This window comes from Haliaeetus albicilla, chromosome 16 (genome assembly GCF_947461875.1).
Source record: "Haliaeetus albicilla chromosome 16, bHalAlb1.1, whole genome shotgun sequence".
NCBI lineage: Eukaryota > Metazoa > Chordata > Aves > Accipitriformes > Accipitridae > Haliaeetus > Haliaeetus albicilla.
In genome coordinates this window covers 1,958,943-1,981,920 of record NC_091498.1, presented here as the reverse complement: position 1 = coordinate 1,981,920, position 22,978 = coordinate 1,958,943, and the positions used below count along the sequence as shown (strand labels likewise).

Here is a 22,978-nt window from a genome sequence, read left to right as displayed (position 1 = left end):
GGGTCCAGGGGCTGCCCTGCCTCCCAGGGAGGCATTTCCAGCTCTCAGGGGAAAACCGATGCCAGAGCCAACACCAGGGACCGGGCAGCTCCATGCTGGTGGGATCGGGCACCCTCTGCCCAACCTGCCCCTAATCCCACCAGCTGCTCGCCAGCTGCCAACTGTGCGGCACAGCCTCCGCTGCCACGTGGGAGCTCCTGCAGGATCGTCCCCGGACGAACCACGTATGTGGCCCCAGTGCCACGGATGCTCCAGGGGGGACTCAGGCGGGGCCCTGGGCCCCGCATGCTGCCCATGGGCCAGCCCGGAGCCAACGCTCGGCTGCTGCTTGCTTCGCTGTACTTCCCCCCTACCCTGATGAGGATGTCCCCAATGAGGCTGTCCCTGGATGAGGATGTCCCTGGATGAGGCCGTTTGCCAGCCAGGGCACGGACTGTGCCAAAGAATGGGGCTGGAAGCAGCAGGAAGGGATGATGGAGCCGAGCGCTCTCCGCGACGGTGTGGAGAAACCCCAAAGGGCACCTGGCCACCCCCTGCAAGGCCAGAGCAGGGGCAGGGGCCAGGCAGCAAGAGCCCCCAGCCTGCTGTGGGGACGGGGCTACTGGCTGGCCCCGAGCCCCAGCACGGGGGTCCCCATGGTGCCACCGAGCCAGGTGCCCATCCTGCCTCACCACACCACGGGCGGGCGTGCAGCGCCGGCGCGGGTGCCACCATGGGGCGGGCTGGGGGAGGATGGTGGAAGATGAATGAGGGAGTCGGGAGGCTAATGGCATTGTCTGGAAAGTAGGTCGTGTGCTGAGCAAAAAGATATTTATATCAAAGCTCGTTCCCCTGCAGAAGCTCCCGAGCTGGGCACAGGCAGCACCACGAGCCCGAGACCGTGGCCCTGGCACCCCGCGGTACCCCACACCCCCACAGGACCCCCTGCCCGGCCCCACACCCAGCTCTGCCATCCCAGGTACCCACAGCCCATCAGCCCCAGGGCAGCGGCACCAGTGGGTGCCCCAGCTGCACTGCTCATGAGGTGGCAATGCCGGAGGTGAAGTTATCCCGACGGAGCAGGAGCCACGGCAGCTCTTCGCCTTTGGCTGACCTGGCTGCAGGCGCCTGGCGATGAATGGTACTGGGTTATTTTTATTTTAATGTAACCTTTGCCGAGGCGTAATATTCCCGTGGATGCTCCCCAAATGGGCACAACCAGCCTGCGCCAGGATGATCACGGCAGGTCCTGCCCAGCTCAGCCCTGTGCTGGCTGCGGCACTGTGGCCCCTTTTCCCGCACCCAGCCCTGGCACCAACCCCGGCCACGCTCCTCGCAGCCTGTGTCACCCCTGTCCTGAGCTTCAGCCAGGTCTCAGCCTTGTCGCAAACCTCAGCCGCCTCCTTTCCCGCTGAGGGGAGACCCGTGCTCCGGGTCCCCTCCCTCACACCTCCGACCTTCCCAGAAAAGCCAAGAAATCCCAGCAAGCCCAGATGGAGCCAGTGTCTGCCAAGAGGTTTTGCCCCCTCCAGCTATGCTGCACCAATGGCTGTGGACATGACCCAGCCAGCAGCCCCACGGCCATCTAGCCCCGCTCTCCTGTCCCCATCCCCATCCCGTGCCTGGGCAGCCTTGGATCCAGCACGGGAGCAGGTTCATTTCCCGTAATAGCTGCGTCAGCTGAATTTACAGCTTCGCTCCGAGTTATTAATAATAATGGCCTCACTCTTAAGTAGGGCTTTTCATCTGCCTCAGAGCCCTTTCCAGAGGACATCTGTGGCATTATCACCATTTTATTCTCGTTTCAGCAGGCAGGAGGGCGAGACAGAGAAGGGACGGCCATGCCTGCTGCCAGGCAGCCGAGTCGGGGTGTGCAGTGTACAGCCCCACGGGGAGCCCGGCCATGAAAACCCCCGGGGAGGCTGGAACGCCCTGGCCCGGCGGGAGGCAGCCACCATGCTCGGACTCATGCTGGCCGCCCTGCAGTGATTTACACCGGCGGCAAGCCCGGGCCCCACCACGCAGATAAATCCACTTCAGGCAGCAATAAACCAGCATCACCACATTGGTAATCCGCAGCATTCCCACTGTGGTGAAAAATCGAGGGGCAAGGCACTACCACTGCTGCTCACATGCTTGTGCCAATAAATCCTGGTCCTGTGTCAGCAGGGGCACTGGGAGGTCTCCGGGGTGGAAATCCCTGGCAGAGCCAGGGACAGGGGAGTGGGTGCCACTGGGCACCCATGGGAGATGCCAGCAAGGGAGACCCAGGAACAGAGCACCAGCCTGGGGACAGCAGCGGCACATGGGACCCGCAGCAGCCACGTGGGACCAGGGACATCCCTGAACCGCCCCTCACGCATCCCCCCGCAATGCCCACCCGCCCCGGGCAGCACCGACGTCTCTGTGCCGCGCGCTGCAGTGGGGCTCTATCGGCAGATTTATTTCCCTGTAAAAGCGCTTTGATCTGAAGTTATTTTTTGTTTACTAGCAACAAGGTATTGTAAATACATCTTTGCCGATAATTATAGAGTCTGGGCGCACACCTTAATCTCCATAAAATATCAGATGCTACAATTTGCCTGATTTAATGAGATTGGAGGCTGATAAGCCGCTGAGGTAAGCTGTAAACTTGGGGGGGAGGAGGGAAATTATTGCAAATGTGCTAAAACGCCTTCATCCTCCTCCTCCTCCTCCTCCTCCTGCCGCTGCCACGTGCCCAGCCCAGGAGCATGTGCCCAGCCCCATAGCCCCCTGCCCAGCTCCCAGGGTGGGCCCGGGCTGCGCGGCAGCAGCTTCACGCAGGGATGGGCATTTAGGGCAAACGGAGCTTTTTATACAATTTACCTCATTAAAACTCCAAGAGCCGAGAGCAGCACCGAGGCCTCACCGAGCCGCCCACGGGGCTGCAGCCGGGGGCTCTGCCTCGGCACGCTCTGCACCCCGTGGGCCCCGTGCCGTGCCGGGGACAGTAGGCAGCACAGCACTGCGGCCGCGGTGCCAGGCTGGGCAGAGCTACCAGGCTGGGGCACAGGCAGGTACACGTGCACATGTGCACGCTCCCGTGGCGGCAGCATGCATGGCCGTGTGCCGGCGGAGGTGCGAGGACAGGGTCCCGAGGGGGTGCGGGGGCACGGCCGCACTGCCCCGGGGAGGTGTGCACGCTGGCATCCCACGCTGTGCAGGGATGCGTGCGTGTGTGTCCATGCGTGTGCAGCCCTGCCTGGCACCACCAGACAGCCAAGGACAAGCTGGGGCTGGGAGGGGGGTCCATGCCGGAGGGGGCCTGGCCCACGGGGAGCTGCACGCCCAACGCCATCCGCCTGCGTGTACACGGCCATGCCCTCGCCATGTCCCTTCCCAGACACGGGCGGGGGTCTGTGCCACCATGTCCCAGGTGTCCGGGGTGGGGGTCCCCCTCCCTCAGTGATGGGGGGGCCCTGCCTGGAAAGCCGGAGGCTCCTCCCGGTAACGAGAACCAGCGTTTCCACAGCAACCTTAAAGGCCTACAGCTGCCGCCTCGCTAACGAACCTGCACTGGTAGCGTTCCCCAGGGGACACCGAGCACCATCCCCCTGCTCATCACCCCAGCCTTGGACGATGGCACCCTCTCCCCCCACCCACCAACCCCCAACCCATCTTCCCCAACTGGCTTCTGGGCTCACCCGCAGCCCCCCTCCCTGCACCAAGACCCCCAAAAGATGCAGACCCCTTGCACCAAGTGGGACGGGCACTCATGAGCCGTCCCTGCTCCCGCCTGGACGGGCATGAGGGGCTGGTGGTGACCTACAAACGTCAGGCTGATGCGTTAATTAATTTCCCTCTTCCTCAGGCTGTTATCAGATGGAATAAGATGTCACCTGAGACTGTTAATTGGGCTAATTATTCCAGTTTCAGATTTTAAATAATTAGTTACTGTTGTCTCCAGCCTTAATTCCACAGTTTTCTAAAAAGGTCTAGTGGATCCAGGCTCCCAAAAGCCACAAGATGGGGCAGAGGGGCTGTGGTGGGGGCCCAAGTTCACCGAGCCCCCCGTGCTGGCTGGGGACACTGGGGACAGCACAGTCCCCACCAGCGCCATGGTGGGAACCCACCTCACGCTCACACTGGAGCTGGCAGGAGAGGGATGTCCTCTGCCTCGACGGCAACAAAAGGAAACCAGGAGAGAGAGGAGGAGATGAAAGCAAAGGGTGAAGAATGGGGGGCCAGGAAGACCCCTCCCCAGCCCCCTCCTCCCTCCCTACACTGAAACTGTGATGCCTGCTTCAGGCTGAGCTCTCCCCACCAGACTGAGCCACAGTAAACCCCCCCCCAGCAGTGCCCAGGTCCCCCGGGTACCTAATTCCTCCTTGTTTGAAGTTAGACTCCCCAAGGGGAAAATCTCAGCCCAGCGTTTTCAACAAATGTGATTTCCCCACGGGGCTTCCCAGCTGTTCAGCGCGGAGACACGCACCGTTCGCACAGGACGCCAGGCAGGAGCCCAGGCCACGGGCAGCACCCACCCTGCAAAGGGTCACGGTGGCCAAAGCGATACCCGGCGTCCATGGGGTCCCCGCAGGCACCACCCGCCACCCCGTCCGGGGCATCAGCAGAGAGACAGGTGCCTGCCCGGGTGGCACGTGCCGGACAGAGGGAGAAGCCAAGCCAGCTCAGCCCCCCAGCCTCATCCTCTGAAGGAACGCCACGCTTTCTCACAGCCTCATTCCCCGCTATTAATAGCCTTCACTAGCCTCCTCGGGAGCCATTTGCATATTTGATTGCAACTCCGAGGCGGGGCAGGGCCCTTCAATCAGCTGCTCCCGCAGCCTCATTTGCATGGTTTGACATTTTGTTCTGGGAGCGCTGACACCGGCACCGTGGTGGGGCGACACGGCTCGGGGGTGGAGGGTGCAGGGGTGGGGGGCGCAGGGTCCCCAGCCAGCAGTGGCGCATCGACCCCCCCCCCGCGCCCACCCGGGCTCACCCAGCAGAGCCGGCAGCACCTCTCCGGCCTGCCCTAAAGCCGGCAGGGCGTGATGGAGCCTCGCTGGCCCACGTCCCCGGGTGCCCCGCTCTCCACCCCGACCCCGTCCGACCTGCGCAGCGGGGGCAACCGGCAGCGCCCGGCGGCGGGCGGGCCCTGCCCGGCCCGGCAGGCAGGGAGCGGGGTGGCTGCCGCGTCCCGCCGGCCCCGTCTGCCGCTGCCGCACATCAAAGGGCAGGGGCAGGCCGGGACGTCCCCAGGGGGAGTGGGGGGACCCCGAGCCCCTCAGCGAGCCCGGCGGGACCCCCGGGGGGGAGCCGAGGAGGGGTCGGGACGCGCTGCCCCTGCTCCCGTCCGGGCGGGCGGCGCCGCCGCGATCAGCACCACGGACAGCGCCCGCCCGCCGCGGCCACCGCGGCCCCCACGGCCAGCACTGCCACCATGGCCACCACTGCCATCATGGCCACAATGGCCACCACTGCCACCATGGCCACCACTGCCATCACGGCCACAATGGCCACCACTGCCATCATGGCCACCACTGCCATCATGGCCACCGCGGCCACCATGGCTACCACTGCCACCATGGCCACCATGGCCACAATGGCCACCATTGCCACCACAGCCACCGTGGTCACCATGGCCACCACTGCCACTATGGCCACCTTAGCCACAATGGCCACCGCGGCCACCATGGCCACCACTGCCACCATGGCCACCACTGCCATCATGGCCACAATGGCCACCACTGCCATCATGGCCACTGTGGCCACCGTGGCTACCACTGCCACCACGGCCACCATGGCCACAATGGCCACCGTGGTCACCATGGCCACCACTGCCACCATGGCCACCACTGCCACCATGGCCACCGCGGCCACCACAGCCACCACTGCCACCATGGCCACCACTGCCACGGCCACCATGGCCACCATGGCCACCACTGCCACCATGGCCACTACTGCCACAGCCACCACAGCCACCACGACCACAACTGCCATCACACCGCCCGGCAGCACACACCACAGACAGCCGCCCCACAGCCCCGCCACCGGCCCCTCTCGCAGCCCCAGGCCAGGGACGCGCCAGGCGGCGGCAGGAGGAGCCGGGCGGCTCCAGGGCCCCGGCAGACACGGCCGGGAGCTGTGTCCTGGGATGCCCTTGCTTCCACCTGGCTCTTGGCATCACTTGGCAGGAGAAGACAACCCAGGGTGAGGCGTGGGATTGAGCCTGAGGTTGATGGGGATCGGGAGAGGGCTCTGCTACTTCCCTCCCTCCTGCCTCAGTTTCCCCTCCATGAAAACACAGCGAAGAATACAGGTTCGTCTCGTGGAGAGGCAAGGTGGTGGGGGAAAACCATGGAAAGGCACAGAGGGACCCGACTGCCACTGTGACTGTGCCAAGGAGTGAACCGAAGACAGGCAGGCCTCGACGCACAGATGTCAGCACCAGCTGTGCCGCTCCCTGGCAGCAGGGCCGTCTGGCAGGCAGGCAGGCAGGCAGACCTGGGGCTCCCTAGTTCCATTCGTGGCCCAACACACAGACACCGCAGAGGGGACCCTGTCTCTCACACACATGGAGGTGCAGCCCTGCCCCGCTCCCCACACTGTCAGGACACACTCAGCCCAGTCACCCTGGGACTCTGCTCCCTGCTCTGCTGTCTGGAATGCAACGGGCAGGCAAATGAACACCCACCCCACGGGGGGCTCGGGCAAGGCCAGCACGTCCCAGCTCTGAGCATGCAGCAAAGCCTCCCCCACACAGAGCCCACTCCCTCCTCCCTTTCCCTGCAGCCAGCCATGGACCCCAGCACTGCACGACCTGGGGACAGCCAGCGCAGCGTGGCCCCGTTCAGAGCTGGGCCTGGAGCAACAGGGTCTCACCCCCTTCATCCTGAGCAAACGCCCGAACTGAGACCACCCCAGGGCTGATGGCGTGTGGTGGGCTGACCCTTGCCGGACCCCAAGGGTGAGCTCAGCTCAGGCACAGCCCAGGCTGCCACCCGCAGTGTGCCCAGCCCCAGCGCGCGCAGCCCCCGACCCCGATGTGCACAGCCCCTGGCCCCCAGCCCCAGCACACACCCCGCAACGTGCACAGCCCCCCGCCCCAGCAGACACAGCCCCCAACCCAGCGCAGGGCTGCAGGGAAAGGGAGGGGAGACTTCTGGGCTGGGAGCTCCCCATCCCAGCCGGGCAAGCTTCAAGGCTGTGCCGAGGCTTGCCTGGGCAAGGGCTGGCCGGGAGCCATACGCTGCACACCGAGACGAGGAGGTGGCTGCCAGGGAGGAGGATTCGGCCAGGAAAGGGTTAGGAGCGGCTCTGCACGGGGCTGCGGGCTGCCTGGGGGGGGGCTCCCGTTCTGCCCGGTCTGGGGGGACTCGGCTGCACCAGCACCGTGGGGCTCTCCCTGGAGAGGGGCTCTGCAAAGCATGGACTCCCCCCCCCGTACGGAGCCAGGCCCGCTCCCCTCCCACCCAGCAGCCCCTTCTCTTGCCCGCACCGCCCCACTCACCCTGCCGCTGCTGCTAAGCCATGAAGTTGCCCGCCTGGGCTCGGCAGTAGCCGGAGGACAGAAGCGGCGCGGTGGTTGGCTTCACTCTCTTTCTGTGAAATCCCTGTGAGCTGCCCATGCCCAGGCTAGGCCACGCAGCGTGCAGCCACTGGCCCGGCCGGAGGCATCCCCGGGGTCACAGCCACCCACGGCAGCGTGGCGGTGGCCACGCTCCCAGCGCCTGGGCCAACACCAGCACCTTCCAGCCGGCGAGAGGCGGTGGTGGAGCCGGCGCCCCTGCACGCTTGGGACACACCCACGCGCGCTCCCCAGCGCGCTCCGGCCACCCCCGCACACAGCCACGCACCCCCGGGGAAGGGGGCTGCCTACGCCAGCAGCGCCCGTACGCCCACGCACCACCCCGCCACGTCGCCACGTGCAGACGGACAGACACGCAGCCCCACGCGCCCGGACGGACACACAGCCCCGGATGGACGCTCCGCACCGCTGCATCCCCGTGCACCTGGACAGCCACGCGTGCCCGGTTGCTCCCGCACCGCTGCAGTGCTGCGCACCCTGCACCCTCGCTGCTCCCACCCCGCCGCGTCCCCACGCCCCCCGCCCACGCACTCCTCTGCACCCCACAGGCACCTGCGCGCAGCCCTCGCCCCCGCCGGCCCCCCGCACACCCGCACCCCCCCGGCACCCGCCGCGGCTCCCCTGGCACGGGGCTGTCCCCAACTCCCCCCCACCCAGAGAGGGCCCGGGGGAGCCCGGGGCAGATGCGTGTCGTGACATGGAACACCGAGACTGTCTCTCGACTTGGCTGCACCCGTGGGGTGCACCGACCTGGGGTGCATCAACCGCCGCTGGGTCTACCCCTGACCCACAGGCTGGGGACACTGACCCAGCTGAGCTGCACCACCACAGCGGGGGCTGCCACATCCAAGACATGCAGTGTTTCCCCAGTAACAACAAGTTCACCATCCCCAAACTGAGGGGCCCAGGGCTCCCAGTCCCACCACAGCCCCTCCAGCCCCTTGGGGAGACAGGGGGTGTCCCAGGCTGATGCCACAGTGCTGGGAATGGGACACCAGCAGGTCCCCCACTGGGAGTCATGCTGGGATTCGGTACCTTCAGCCTTCACAGTCCTCTCGCTCTGAAGCGGCACCCCCACACGCCCACAGACAGGCTGTTCTCCCGCTCTGCTCTGCCCACCAAAAACTTCAGCTAATTTCCAGCCCAAACAGTTCCCAGCCCCGCTGGGGGAGAGGGCCAGGCAGGCAGCGAGACTCCTACCACCACCGCCTGCCACCCGAAGCTGCTGGTTTAAGGCCAAACAGACCCTCGGTGAAACGCCGAGCGCTGGCAACCATGCCACAAACATCTGCTCTTCCAACAGCATCATGATTCACAGGCTATTAATTGGGGCTTGGCAGCGCTGGGAAGTGTTCGCATCCCCTGGCTTCACTCAGAGCCACAACTCGCTGCTGACGAGGTCCATGTGCCGGGGAAGGAGCCAAACCCAGCAACGCACCGGCCGCAGTGGAGCTGCGCCAGGACAGGCACGCAGGGCACGGTGCCCAGCTCCCGCACCCGCCGCCCAGCCCCGTGGGACCAAAGCAGAACGAGCCCCAGGAAAACAGCAGCAGCAGCGCTCCAGGCTTGCCAGGAGCGGCTGGCACCGCCGGCACAGCACCACCGGCACAGCACCGCTGCACCACGTGGCAGCCCCAGTGCCCACCGGCCCCAGGTTGTGGTGTGGAGGCTGCCTGCTTTGGCTCCCACCCGGCCGCGTGTGGCAGGATCTGTGGGTGCTGGTGATGCTCTTGCAAGTGCCCGGCTCCAAACAGCACCGTGTTTCTGTAGGGTCTCCCGGCTGCCTCCGTGCACCGCGCTGAGTGGCTCGCTCCCCAGGGCGCCAGCATCGCCTGCCGCCATGGCTTCGAGGGGAACCACAGAGCAGCACCCTGCTCGGGCAGCACCAGACAAAGGCTGTGAAAAGCCTCCTCTAACAACAGCCAAGAGATATCTGGATTCAGAAGCTGATTAGAAACCATGTCATGGCTCCTTCCCGCTCCAGCATTTGGGGAGGAGTGAGCTGCGGGGGGGGACACGTGGAAAATCTAATTAGGATTGAGGGCAGGTTGTAGAGGCACTGAGACAGGAGCTGTGGGAGCACAGTGGCTCATGGGAGGGGGCCACTGGGCACCTGCAGCACCCCCAGCCCCACGGAAATGGGGAAAGTACAAATTAATTGTCCTTAATCTGATAGCCACTTGCTCTGCTGCCACGTGCCACCACCATGGCTGGCAGAGAGCAGCCCAACCTCCCCGTGGCTCGGCTCATGTGCCCGTGGCAGCCGTGTCCTCTCCGTCCCCCCACGGCCGACACCGTACAGCCCTGGGGATGAGCTGCTGGGCACTGGGCAGGGCAGGGGGAGCAGAAGGAGTTCGATCCTGCCCAGCTTGGGGGAGGTGAGCGTGGGGTGCTGAGATCAGAGCCTTGCCCCCTCCTTGGATCCCAGGTGACCCCCCCTACGCTGCTGCTTGTAGGGGGACTGGGCATCACAGGGCCATCAAGAGGGCCACAATCCCGAGGCCACTTTGGCAGCACAGGCATTACACCTGGCTCTCGGGGACGGCAGAGCCCCGAGGCCACGCTGAAGGGCGCTACGCAGGGTCGGCGGCACCGGGCACCGCTCGGCACGTCCCCGTCCCCTTGCCTTCCGCTGGCACCTGCTGTGCCCTGTGCCACCTGCACTGCGGGGATGTCCTCCCCCCTGCGAGGGAGGGAGGCTGCCACCTCCCGCTACCCCATCACCGGGATGCCAGCCGGCACACGTCCGACCGCGCAACCCCAGCCCCCGGCCCTCCCTGCGAGTCCCCCGGCTGCCGGCACGTCTCGCCTGCTATTCTTAGCTCTCCAGCGCTGCGCTCTCCCAGCAATGGCACCGTATATTACTATTATTGCTGGCTGCCAACGTCTTGAAGCAGGCAGCCAGGATCGTGGTGGGGCTTCCACACCCCTGGTGACCTGTCATTCGGTCCTTGCCGAGCTCTGGTCTTCAACAGGCTATTTCAGGAAATCCAATTTGATGGGCAGAAGGAGCACAAGCCACACGTTCAACTCCTGAGCAGGATCCAGGCTCCTCGTGTTGCCGCTCAGATCCAGATTTTAGCTTCGCCCGTGATGGCAATAAGGGCCAAGAGTCACCTTTGGTTCCAGATCCAAATTTCTGGCTGGGTGGGATCCAGGGTTTCGGATCAGCTTGTCGGAGAGACACAAGCGTCTGCAAAACCTGGATCTGGAGCCCCAGCCCCAGCCGCAGCAGCACCACCTGGGCACGAGGCCCCAGCGCGGGGCCTGATCCTGTCTTCACAGGTGGGCAGACCCATGGAGACTTAACGCAGCAGCACGGTCACCAGCCTCAGGGCTCCTGCACGGGCCCTGTGTCCCGCAGGTCCCGGCACAGCTCTGCCTCCAAGCTACTGATGGAGAGGCTGAAGGAAAGGTCCCCCCCCGGACCCCCCAGCCTGGGCACCCCACTGCCCTCCACTCCCTCCCCGTACCTTGCCCAGGCCAGCAGGGGCCAGGCGGCAGGAGGGCTGGGTGCTGCTCCTCCAGCCCACACATAGCACAAGCCCTGGCTCTCAGGAGGGAGGTTTGGGCACCGAGGGCTCGGCACCAACTCGCCCAGGCTGGATGGGGATGCCGTGGTTTTGTCACCCCATTCTCTGCAGCAGGGATGCCCAGAGCCGGTCCTGGTGCCCAGGCTTGGTGGGGTAACAACACCCAAGGCAGCCCCAAACACAGCTCACGGCTGTGCCGCCCCGCACTGGTGCTCTTGCTGCCCCCGCAGCCAAGAGGGGCCCCTCCAGCTCAGATGCTCCACGGTCACTTTGATGGCTATTTTTTTCCCTCTCAGCCCTGCCGGCACTCGAATAATGCTTTGGAAGGGCCAACATGCCTCCTTCCAACCTCCTGAGCGTGGCCGTGGCCGTCTCCCTGTGGCCATCCCCCCACACCACCCCCCAGCAGACGGGGTCCTCAAGGTCTGGGAGCCACGGACGTGTGTGGGATGACAGTGGGAGCACAGGGGCGAGGAACCCAGATAGATGGGAAATGACATCCATTTCCTAAAGGAGAATCTGCACTGCTGGCCAGATCCTGCACTGATTTACACCAAGGGAGGCCACCTGCTCCCAGCCTGGGCTCCTACAGGGGCAGCCAGCACCCAGCACCCCTGTTCTGTCCCTTTCTGCCCGCCCAGAGCTTTGTGCCCAGCCCCGGGGAGCAGGCAGGGAGCCCCTGTGGGCAGCGTGGCCCCGCACCCTGCGAAGGAGGTGACGTGCAGGGCTGGATGTCACGGGATGGAGAGAGACAAGCGGTCCCAGCGCCAACTTGCTCTGCAGGTTTGGCACAGGGTGGAGGGACCAGACTGGCTCTCCCAACAAAACCCAACCGTCCGGGAGAAGGAAGGCGACGAGAGGAGACGGACGCCCAGACCCAGGCCCCCCGAAAAGCTCCCCTTCTTGCCTGCCAGGCTGGGTTGTACCACGAAGCCTGGATGTGCGGCGAGAGTCACAGCTCGGCTCATGCTCTGCAGCAGCTCCCAGCACCCACCGGCAACCCCGGACCCGCACCGGCCCGGCCGGCACACGGCTCCCGCACCCAGCGCCAACCCCCCCCGAAGCTCGCAAGCTGGCGAGAGGGGAGACCACCGGGCTGGGGAAGGGTCCTGGGCCTGCCCAGCCCTGGCCCGAGCCCTCCGCAGCAGGAGAGCGCCAGGATGGCTGGCATCGCCTTCGGGGGGAGAGGCTGGAGGGGCCGAGAGCTTCAGCCCCTTCCCCAAAGCCTCAGGCAGCAGGAGCTGGGGGGGGGGGGATGCCTGCACCCCTCCTCCCGCCCCCGCCGGGGGATCCTGACCCGCTCCGCTGGCTGAGCCGAGCCCCGCGGGGCCGGTGAGATGCCCCCAGCCATCTTGCCGGCTCTCCCCCCCCACCTCGCCCAGCACCCGCTCGCCGGGGCTGGATGGGTCCCTGGGTGACACGTCTCGTCGTCGTCCCCCCCGGAGCCTGTCCCGCACGGCTTGGGGAGAACCCCCTTCCCCCCCCCCCCCCCCACGCTGGGCACCCCGGATCCCCCGGGACGGTGCCCCACGGCGGCACCGGTGTCGTCCCCCCCCCGCCCCGGCCCCCGCCGCTCTTACCCCGCTCCCGCCGCCTACATCCTCCGGCCGCTGCCGGGCGGTTCCCCGGCGACCCGGTCCGGTTGTTCCCGGCCCGGCTGGTACCGGAGCGATTGGGTTAGATTAGGTTGATCCCGGTTGGGATGATCCCGGCGCGGGGTGGGCGGCAGCATGCGAGTGGCGGCGGCCCCGCAGTGCAGCGCGGATGGGCGCGGAGCGGAGCGGTGCGGAGCGGAGCGGTGCGGAGCGGAGCGGGGCCGCCGCCGCCGCCGCCGCGGCGCAGCCAAGACACGGCGGTGGATTTTCCCCGGGAGTCAGAGCGGGAGGTGGCGGCGGCGGCGCAAGATGGCTCCGGTGCGGCTCTGCCGCCGCCTCCCGGCGCACCGGGACCCACCGGGCCAGAGCACCGGAAGGGAGCGGGCGGGGGGATCCACGCGTGGGGCCGGGGGAGCTGCCGCCGGTGGGGTGCACCGCGGGGGGATCTGCCCCGCGGTGCAGGGCTGGCAGAGGGAGAGGTGGTACCCACCCGTGGGCATCCCCCGCCGGGGTGGCAGGGGCACCCCGGGACCCCTCACCCACTCCTGTCCGTGGCCCACGCTGCCTGCCCGGGATGTGCCAGGGTACCGGGACAGCCCCGGGCAGGGTGCAGCCCCCCTGGGGACCACCGGCTGCTGCCCGCCCGGCAAGCCCCTCGCACCACGCTGTGTAATTTGCTAATAATAATAATTATGGCACACGTGGGTTAGAAGTGCAGCAGAACAATAACCCGGTTAACGCCTCGCTGCGCGCGGTGGCGGGACCCACACCGCGGGCACGTGCCCGGCCCTGGCACCATGCCGGTCCCGAAGCCGCCGCCACGCCGTGTAGCCCGAAGCATGGAGGGACGAGGCCCAGGCAAGCGCCTGGAGCGGGTTTTTAAGCAACCGTGTCCTGGTGGTTTGTGTCCACATCTCAGCGCTGTGGTCCTTAGCCAGGCCGGCTGCGTCAGCGGGCAGGGCTGTCCCCAGCGGTCACACCGTCAGTCACCCAGCGGGACGGCCGGGGCTGGAGGACACGAGTGTTTCTGCCGGGTGGCACGGGGCAGCAGGAGAGCAGCACGCTGCGGGGAGAGCGAGGCCAGATCCAGGCCTTGCTCCTGGTGCTGTGGCTCTGCAGAGCCGCCCCCATCTCAGGGCACTCTGCTCAGCACCCCTGTGGCCCCTGTCACTGCTCCCCAACCCACCGAACAGTCCCTTCCCCAGGACACCCCGCCAGAGCCGGAGCTGGAGCTGGGGCTGCCCCCACCCCTGGCATGCAGATAGCCCCCCAAAAGTCCTGCTGCCCCCAGGGAGGGGAGCCCCAGCCCCAGCCCTCGCCAGGCCCTGCAGCACACCGCATTGCCACCGGCACGGCTGCTCCTGCTGCATGCGGGGAGCGGAGCTCTGCCCACCTCCCTGAGCAGTTATATAAAAGGATTAAAATTTAATATGAACTTCAAAAGGGGAACAACTGGGTGGTCGAGGATGGCTGGGCCAGGGCCAGGTGCAGAGCTGAGGCACCCTTGGTCACGTCCCGGCTCTGCCGAGACGTGGCACTGCGGCACGTAGAGACCAGCTCCGTCCAGCCTGGCCCGTGGGCACGGCTGCATGGGGCCAGAGCAAAGTGCCCGGGCACCCTGGCGTCCTGCGAGCCCACGCTGGGTTAACTGTGCTGTGGTCTCCCCGAGTCACGACGGTGCACGATTCCCATGGCACATGGACACTCTGTCCCCCTGGGGCCTGGCCTTGCCCCATACCTTTGCCTCCCCCCTGGCAGCCGAGCAGCCTTTGATAACCCACCGCCGACAGGCACAGCATCACCCAGCCGTCCCGGTGCCCGGCCGCCACGCTGCCTGTGCCGTGCCGGTGGTCCCCCATGCAGCCCGTCTCCTCCCGCCCGATGCTTCACACTTCCTTCCCAGGCACCAGTGGGTTGGAGCATGCTGGAGAGCAGCCCTGTGCTGGGGGGGAGGGCAAGACCCCCGGTCAGGGGGCAGCTGATGCACCCCGGCCCCCGCCACGTGCCCCAGAGCCCATGCGGCTGCGCAGCGCCCGTTGCTCCCGTCCATGCAGCGCTGGGAAGCGGGGCTGCGGTGGCGGCAGGAATGAGCCAGGGCTGGGAAAACACCATCTTCCGCCCACGCAGCCGCCCGCGGCCCTGTGCTGGCTCCGCCACCCCCGCCGCACGCCAGGGCTCGCCGGGAAGGTGGGCGGCAGGCGCGGCGTTTGGAGGCTGCGCTGTGTTCACCGTGGCCACCCACCCGTGGGCAGGGTAGGAGATGGGGTGGGGGGGAGCAGGGTCCTGCAGCCCCCGGAGCAGGAGCTGCCCCAGCACAGGCTCCTGCTGCAGGAGCGGGGCTGTAAGCCAGGGCTGGGAGGATGGGGATGGGGGGCTGGCGCTGGGGGGGCCGGGGGGTGCCCAGCACCCAGCCCTGTCCTGGGGTACGGGAGCAGCTGGCACTGCTCAGTGTGTGGCGCAGGCGCCTGCCAGCAAAGAGACTGGGGAAGCCTTTGGCTCATTCATTTTTAATCCTGGCCGAGAGCAGGAGGGATGCGGGTGCGAGGCTTGGGCATGCTGCAGGATGGGACCGACTGCACAGCACTTAACAGCCCCCCGCCCCGGGCAGCCCAGCTCATGCCATGGGTGTCTTTGCTCATACATGTCCCCACGGGATGGAGACCCCCGGGAGGGGACAGCAAACCTCGGGCATCCCTCCCCATCCTGTCTCACCAGGTCCCACCACGGCTCAGCCTCCCCTCAGAGCGCCTCAGCCCCCGCCCTTGCCAAGCAAGCTGTCATCCCGGTGCCTGCGAATGCAAAGGGCAGGATCCGTGCGTGAACGGAAACCGTGGGCTCGTGAGCGCGTGGGGATGCGCAGAGAGCAGAGCGGGGGTGGGAGGAGGAGGAGGGTGCACACAAAGCCAGAGCTCCCCCCCACGCTGCTCCCCATCCCCAGCCGGCTGCCAGGGACCCTGTCCCACCAAGACCGTGGCACCGGGGCACCTGGGGGGCAGGACCCCGGTGCCCACCCCGCTATGAGGAGGCAAAGGAGGATGCGCGGACGTTAGGCACGGGCCCGGTGGGGGCCGGCGGGGAGAGCGGGAGGCACCGGCCGATCTTGCGCAGGGTCCGTCCCAGGTCGGCACGGAAGCGGCGGATGGAGAAGCAGTAGATGAGGGGGTCGAGGCAGCTGTTGAGGCTGAGCAGGGCCACGCTCAGCGCGTGCAGCACGTCCAGGGTGGCGGGGGGCCCGCAGAGCGGCACGGGGGGCCGGCTGCCCACCCAGGGGGCCAGCGTGAGGTGGTAGGGGGCCACGCAGACCACGAAGACTAGCAGCATCCCCAGCACCATGGCGCGTGCCTGCTGCCGGTGGGAACCCGGCGAGGAGGCGGCAGCGGGCACCGAGAGCGCCCAGGCGATGGAGGCGTAGGTGCCCAGCACCACCAGGAAGGCGACGGCGAAGAAGCCCACCATGGCATAGGCGTACGCCCGCTGCCGGCCGTGCTGCTCGAAGCAGGCGGTGGCCCCGGCGCGGGCGGGGAAGGTCTGCCAGGTGGCCAAGGTGGGCACGGAGCAGCCCAGCCCCAGGAGCCAGGCCAAGGCACAGGCCAGCGCGGCCCCCCGGCGCCCCGTCAGCGGCAGCTCCCGCCGCGTCGCCCGCACCGCGCAGTACCGGTTGAAGCTGATGAGCGCCATGAAGGTGATGGCGCTGTAGGTGGCCAGGTAGTAGGCGGCCCCGGCCAGGCGGCAGGCAGCCTCCGAGAGCAGCCAGTCCCCCCCGGCCAGGTAGTAGGGGATCCAGAGGGGCAGGGTGAGGTTGAAGAGGATGTCGGCCAGCGTGAGGTTGATGAGGTAGATGCGGATGGCCTTCCTCACCTTGCCGCTCTGCAGGAAGACCAGCAAGGCCACCAGGTTGCCCGGCAGCCCTACGCACAGCACCAGACAGTAGACAGCGGGCACCAACACGAACTGCACCGGGTCGCTGGACACGCACTCGCCGGGGTGCCCTGCCAGCAGCGGTCCCGGTGCCGAGCCGTTCATCCCGGGCTCCTGCAAAGACGGGGTGACGGTCAGTGGCACAGCCCTGAACACAGCCTTTGGGGGATAGGGAAGGGACATCGACCCGGACAGGATGACTTCTCCGGCTGGCACCCACGGGCACCGGAGGCAGAGCCCCCCCGGCGGACATGCCATCGCCTGCCAGAGGGGCTCAGCCTCCAACAGCTCCTGGCAGGAGACGAGGGGCTCCAAGATCCCCTCCCATCCCAACCCCAGCCATGTACCCCCACGCCACGAGGGAGCCCGGAGGCCACCGCTAGCCACCCAGCCGAGGCTCCCCGGGGAGCGGCAGGCGCAGCTGCACCACGGCCGAGGGGCAGAGCCGTGGCCGGCAGCACCCGGAGGTGCTGCGCCGGCTCCAGCTGGCAGCTGGGGGGGCTTAACACCTCCCACGCAGCCGCGTGCCTGCTGGGGCCACACAGCCCCCACGCTGCTCCCAGCACCCTAAATCCCCCCACGGAGCCCACCCATGGGGAAGTTGCCCACTGGCTCAGCGTGCAGTGGAGCGGAGAGACCCCGGTGTGGGGAGGGGGTACGAGCACGGGGCTGGCCCCCCCGTGCTCCCCAGCCCTGCCACCCCGCTGTTTGCTGGTCCTGGCCATGGAAAACCCCATTGTGCCGCAACGGCTGTATCCCTGGGCTGCAGCTACTTCACCTCCCATCACCGCCTGCCCACACCTTGCCAACGGCACTGAGTCACCCAGCGGGTGTTTTCCAGCATGGCAGGGCCGGATTCGGCACACGCAGCACCCAGCACCAGGCTGAGGCACGGAGGACATGAGCTGCCGAGCCTGGGGGTGGGATTCAGGGCTCATCCTGGTGGGCTTTAGTTGTTCTGCAGAGCCAGCGCAGACGCCCAAGGACCCCCAGCTCCCTCAGCGGTCCCCCTTTCCTCTTCCTTCCCCCACCCCTGTTTGCACGGGGGATGCTCCATCTCACGCGTGCCGGGCTGGTTACTTACCCCACTGCGTCGGGCTGGAGTGGCTGCGTCCCCTCCGGCTGCTCCTCGCTGTCTGATCCAACCAGGCTGGGGAAGGCTTTAAGTGCTGGGGGAGGCAGGGGCTGCCTGAGCCCCCCCTGCCACCCCAAGCCCCCATAGGGGTTAGTGTGTGCGGGACAGCAGCTGGAGTGGGGTGAGCACCTGCGTGTGTATGTAATGGGGGATTCCCCACTGGAGCCATGTTAAGACCCCCTGCGCCGGCTGACGGGGCTGGGACTACGTGGGGGGGCCCGGCCGCGCCAGTACCGGCGCGGCCGGGCCCCCCCGCGTAGCCCCAGCCCCATCTAGGACCACTTCCCAGGGCCCTTTTCCCACCCACGCTGGGATGAAAGTGGCGGAGGGTCAAGTTTCCGCACCCAGCAGCTGGGGAAAAAGAGGGATGCCCTGAAAGGGATCAAAGCTGGAATCTGCCTCCTCCCGGCTCTTAGTGCTTTTGTTGGCTTCAAAGCTGGATTTAGGGGGAGCAGCACTCTGCCCCCCCCCAGGCTCTCTGAGCATCCGACTCGCTGCTTTGCATGGTCCTGCAATTTGTGGATATTCCTTTGGGACACCAAAGGTGCCAGCCCAAGGTGGTTCAGGTCCCGCTGGGGGTATGGGGGTGTTGTACCTCCTCTGCTCATCCCAAGACAGCCAGTCTACCCCCACAGCCATCCCAGCTGCCTTGCTGGGAGACGCACCGGGTTCAAACGTGGTTTTGGGGTTCATCCTGCGTGGACCGCGTTGACCCTGTCCATCCGAGGTGGCGGAGGGGTCCCTGTGGGTGCAGGGCCCAACTGGAGCAAGATCCCCAAAAAGCACGTGCCTGCCCGGGCACAGGGTTTGGAGGGTCATGCTGTCACCCCCTCTGGATCTGCAGCAAGTGGCGTGGCACATTGCTGGGTGTCTCCGGGCGGCCGGGGGGGTCCCGCCTGCATGGGGCTCTCCCCACCGGCTGTCTGCCTCTGCGCCAGCTGCCACCGGCTCCTGCCTGTCCCCAGACCTTGTCCCCGGGCACTGCTCCAGGCAACCAGGACCTCCAGCCCCAGGACGTCCCCTCAGCTCCCCTGTGGCTCAGCATGGGGGGAGGCAGAAATAAAGAGGGGAGGCAAAAAATGAAAAACAAGAGGCTTTATTCCAAAATATGAAAGCCCCAAGGAGAGCAGAGCCAGCCCCAGCCCAGCGTGGCCGAATGCTGGGAAGAGCCGGACACTTTGTGCGAGTTTAGCAACAGAGCTGCCGGAGCGGTGGCGGTGCCACGGCCACCGTCCCACAGCACCAGCCCGGATCCTGCAGTGTGGGGACAACCAGCACGACTGTCCTTGGCAGCGGCAGGAGAGGACACACTGTGCACCAGCAGCAATTTACCTCGCAGGATGCGATGCCGTCCCCGAAAATACCGTAAGGGCATTGCTCCCCGCCGGCCGAGCCGTCCACCCTTCCCACCTCCGGTCACTCGAACTTGGGCTTGGGGGGGTCCGCGTGCCCACGGATGTTGAGCAGCAGGAGGAGGCCGAGGCAGAGGGTGGCGGGGGCGCACATGGCCAGGGGCTCCCGCAGCACCAGCAGCGTGTAGATGGCACCTGGGCGAGGAGCAGAGTGTGGGAACCGGGGTCCTTGCCCGAGGGTCCCCCGAGACCCCGCGCAGGGCGGCGGGCGCCCGTTGGCTCTCACCGATCATGATGACGCTGAGGATGAAGTTGCTGATCTCCTGCAGGAGCTGGGGCCCGAACGCCAGCAGCAGCCCGGTCACCACCTCCACCCAGCCCACCACCTCCAGGTACCGGCCCGGCTCGGGGGCAAACCCGAATTCCTTCAGGGGAAAGACGTCGGCGAACCGCACAAACTGCGACTTCTGGGAAGGGCGGGAGGGGAGCGGAGCTGCCCTGAGCCCTGGGCTGGGGGGCACAGGCCCTCCGGCGGGGTCTGCTCGGCTCAGCCCTGTGCCCCAACGGGCTCAGCCCCTTCCCCAGAAAGGCTCTGCCCTGCACCCCAAGGGGCTTGCTCACCCCGAAGGGCTCTGCCCTGCATGCAGCATCCCAACCTGCTCACTCCCCAAAAGGGCTCAGCCCCGCACCCCAGCACCCCAATGGGCTCAGGGTCCATTTTTATATAAATAAAATCTGGGGATTTTCCTGGAAAGGCTCTACCCTGCACCCCAAGGGGCTCAGGCTTGCTCATCCCAAAGGGCTCTGCCCCGCATCCAGCACCCCAACCTGCTCACACCCCCCCCAAAAAAGGGCTCAGCCCCGTGCCCCAGCACCCCAAGGGGCTCAGCCCCTTCCCCAGAAAGGCTCTGCCCTGCACCCCAAGGGGCTCAGCCCAGCACCCCAACCTGCTCCCCCCCGCCAAGGGCTCAGCCCTGCACCCCAAAGGCTCGCTCCTGCCCCCCCCCGTTCCCCGTACCAGCCGCAGCCCCCCCCCGCCGACCCACCGCAGCCGCGCTCACCATGTGCCGGTGCAGGTCGGCCGAGAGCTGGTCCGAGAGTTTCAGGGCGCCCGTCAGGAGGAAGAAGAGCCCGAGCAGGACGCGGAGGGCGGTGAACGGCGCCGCCATGGCGGGGACGGGCGGGGCCGGCGGCGGGCGGGGCCAGCGGCGGATCGGCACGGCTCGGGACGGAACGGGGCTGCTCCGGGGGCTGGTCCGTGCCCTCCCCGGCCCGTCCTGGCTGGGGTAGGCAGGGGCAGGGACCCCCCGCCCAGCCGTGGGGTGCTGCTGGGGCAGGGGGTGCTTAAATCTGCAGCTTCACCCCTCCGAAGCTGTTATCCCCCCCCCCCGGCCAGCAGCATCTTCCCACCAAACCAGAGCCGAGTGAAAAAAAAAAAAAAAATTAAAATGGAAAAAAAAAACCCCAAACAAACCCCGCAGCATCTTCCCACCAAACCAGAGCCGAGTGGAAAAAAAAAAAAAATTAAAAAGTGGAAAAAAAAACCCCAAAACAAACCCCAAACCCGCAGCTGCGGGTTTGTGGGTGCCGTGGGCGCGTCGAGCTCCACGCCAGCACCCGCAAATGGCCGCTGGCTCAGGGCAAGTGGGGCAGGCAGGGATGCCGGCAGGCCTGCCCGCAGCTCTGCGGGGTCAGGCAGCGAGCTGGTTAACGAGGCAGCTGCAGCAAGGATTTTCTTCTGGCACCAGGGAGGCCTGGTTGGGGTGAAGGAAGCGGCTGCCGCCATCCCCGGGGCCTGCGTCACCGCCTGCGCCGCTCGCGTCGTGTCTCGGCCGCTGGCACGCACCGAGGCTCCTGGAAAAGGCAGCCATGGATGGGCAAGAGCCAGGGCCCAGGGGAGCCGCGGGGGCACTGGTGTTAGCGTGGTTCAAGTGGAAATATTTTTTTAATGCCAATAAATCACGAAAGAGGAGGAACTATTTTACGGGCACCGGGAAGCACCGCATGGCATGGAGGGCACGGTCGGCCTGGGCCAGCACTGACCCCGGAGCAGCCGTGGTGGCCCTGTGTTGCCGCCTTGCAGGGGCTGCTGCGGCCGCTTGGCTTTACGGCGGCGCGGCGGTGGCGGCACTATTTTTACTCTTGGCAGCACATCGTTCCCCGGCTCTGCCGGGAGAAGCCGCAGCGAGCACAGCCAAGGAGCTGCTCACGAGGATTTGGAGCTTCTCCCTGCTCCGTCTTGCAAGCTGAGGGATGATAAACAGCAACAGGCCAGGGCAGGCTCCAGCCCTTCTTGTCCCAGAAAGCCCCTCGGGGGAAAAAGTATTTAAAAAACAAAAACAAAAACAACTCCCATCCTGAGCAATGGATTGCAGCAGCTTGGCACCCTCACACCCGCAGCGCTGGGTTGTGGCTTCAGCGCGCTGGCGTTACCGCAGGAACCATTTGTCACTGCTCCCAGGTTTGATGTTCAAGCGAGCCAGGGAGACACCCACCTGCAGAAATCATCCTCCTTCAGCTTAGAAAGCAGCAGCTCCCTTCTCCGATAGCGGGGTTTCGCCCCCGCCGCAGAGCAGAGCCCGCTCATGGCCAGGACAAAGGTTGCTTTTTTTTTTGTGCAAACATTGTGAAACCATTTCAGTGAGTGTTTGCTCTTCCCAGGTGGCCGGGGCCAAGCCCAGGGCTGCCCCAGCACCACTGATGGGGCACCCGGTCACCATCCTGCCTGGGTGGGGGGTCACAGCCCCCACACCGTTCCCAAGCCCTGGCAGAGCAGCACAGCTCAGAGAAGCCCCCATGGCAGAAGGACATGATGGCAGATAAACGCTGCTGCCTGGGTGGGATGGGACTCTAACACCATACACATGGGACCTCCTGCCTGCCCTCAGTCTCTGATTTATTTTTTTTTTAATTATAGGAGCTACTCAGAGCAATGGAACATTTGGTAGAACCAGGTGATCAGCTTTGCCAGCTAGAGGACAACCCGCTGGCATGGTGCCCAGCCATTGGAGGAAAAACCTCCTTGCCAGTCCTCTACCAGGTGATGAGAACAGCTGAGGGGGCTTTTTGCCATCCTCCAAAACACATCCCATCTCAATACAGAAAGCAAAACACAGTTGGCTTATAAAGGGAGTTGTAGGAGGTGAAGTTCAGCACATTGGTTGAATGCTGGACTCACATTCAGGCTGGAACAGTTTCACATAGGAAGCAGCCCATGCTGCAACAATGGAAAAGAAACTGGGACAAGTTACTGGAAAATAACAGAATTTGAGGGAAAAAAAGGCTGCATAAGCCTGCAATAGCTGTGGAGACAAAGACATCGAAACCCAGCCCCTTGCAGTGCGGCTATTGAGAAACCACAAAACCTCTTCTTGCTGAAGCCTTTTCAGACCCCGGACAATACCACAAAGAAGTCAAATCAGAGAGTGAAATACCTCAGATTACCCTGTACCCAATTGCTTGATTGCACAAGACAGTGAACAGCAGCACTCAGAAGCTTTTAATGCAGCACCAACCTTCTCCATTGTAAACCTGCTCAGCCACTGTGAACCCCCCCCCACCCCACTGCAGCTGGCTGCTGGGGTCCCTTCCCTCCACCCAAGCCCCAGTGACACTCAGGACAGGGGTGAGGCCACAGGCCTGACCCCCCCCCCCCCCAAACAGCAGCTGCTCTTCTCTGGCCAACCCCACCACACCAGGGGCATCAGGGTTGGCACCGGCGCAGCTTATCTGCCCTTACTGCTGTAAAATAATTGAGTCAACATCAGAAATGTACATCAGAAACTGCTACAGCAGTTCTGACCAGCCTTACTCTGTTTTGTTAACAGAACTTTCCCAGGGAAGTAAACAAACTGCATTTTGGCCAAAGCAACACACATTCCTGGCCAGGATTTAAAGCACGGGCGAGTGGTGTT

At 65.7% G+C, this 22,978-nt stretch overlaps 3 protein-coding genes across 5 annotated transcripts in view; all 3 read right to left on the bottom strand.

Moving 5' to 3' along the window:
- The window catches only part of DLGAP3 (DLG associated protein 3), a 28,894-nt gene extending 15,925 nt beyond the window's left edge, over window positions 1-12,969 (bottom strand). For 2 of the 3 annotated variants that reach the window (XM_069802919.1, XM_069802920.1), the window contains exon 1: window positions 12,645-12,969. The gene's annotated coding sequence lies outside the window, so the exon portion shown is untranslated. Of the gene's footprint in view, window positions 1-7,453; window positions 7,981-12,644 lie in introns of those variants that run through there. The other variant, XM_069802921.1, reaches the window with a different exon arrangement.
- Window positions 12,970-15,643: 2,674 nt separating this feature from the next.
- Window positions 15,644-16,919, bottom strand: LOC138689440 (platelet-activating factor receptor-like). The gene has a single exon (XM_069804508.1). The coding sequence runs from the start codon at window positions 16,833-16,835 to the stop codon at window positions 15,675-15,677; it is 1,161 nt and encodes a 386-aa protein (XP_069660609.1). The 5' UTR covers window positions 16,836-16,919; the 3' UTR covers window positions 15,644-15,674.
- A 1,872-nt stretch (window positions 16,920-18,791) lies between these two features.
- TMEM35B (transmembrane protein 35B) lies at window positions 18,792-20,286 on the bottom strand. The gene is made up of 3 exons (XM_069802917.1): window positions 20,126-20,286; window positions 19,351-19,531; window positions 18,792-19,259 (listed from the first exon to the last, which is right to left on the bottom strand). Exons 1-3 carry the CDS (start codon window positions 20,231-20,233, stop codon window positions 19,129-19,131), a joined length of 420 nt encoding a protein of 139 aa, XP_069659018.1. The 5' UTR covers window positions 20,234-20,286; the 3' UTR covers window positions 18,792-19,128.
- Between the last annotated feature and the right edge of the window lie 2,692 nt (window positions 20,287-22,978).

Bases quoted from the DNA above. Each gene is read 5' to 3' on its own strand.
- LOC138689440 (XM_069804508.1), bottom strand. From the start codon at position 16,835: ATGGCATGTCCGCCGGGGGGGCTCTGCCTCCGGTGCCCGTGGGTGCCA.
- TMEM35B (XM_069802917.1), bottom strand. From the start codon at position 20,233: ATGGCGGCGCCGTTCACCGCCCTCCGCGTCCTGCTCGGGCTCTTCTTC. The intron at 19,532-20,125 runs GTGAGCGCGGCT...CGCCCTTCCCAG, and splicing joins CCGACCTGCACCGGCACATG to AAGTCGCAGTTTGTGCGGTT. The intron at 19,260-19,350 runs GTGAGAGCCAAC...CTCCTCGCCCAG, and splicing joins CCTCAGCGTCATCATGATCG to GTGCCATCTACACGCTGCTG.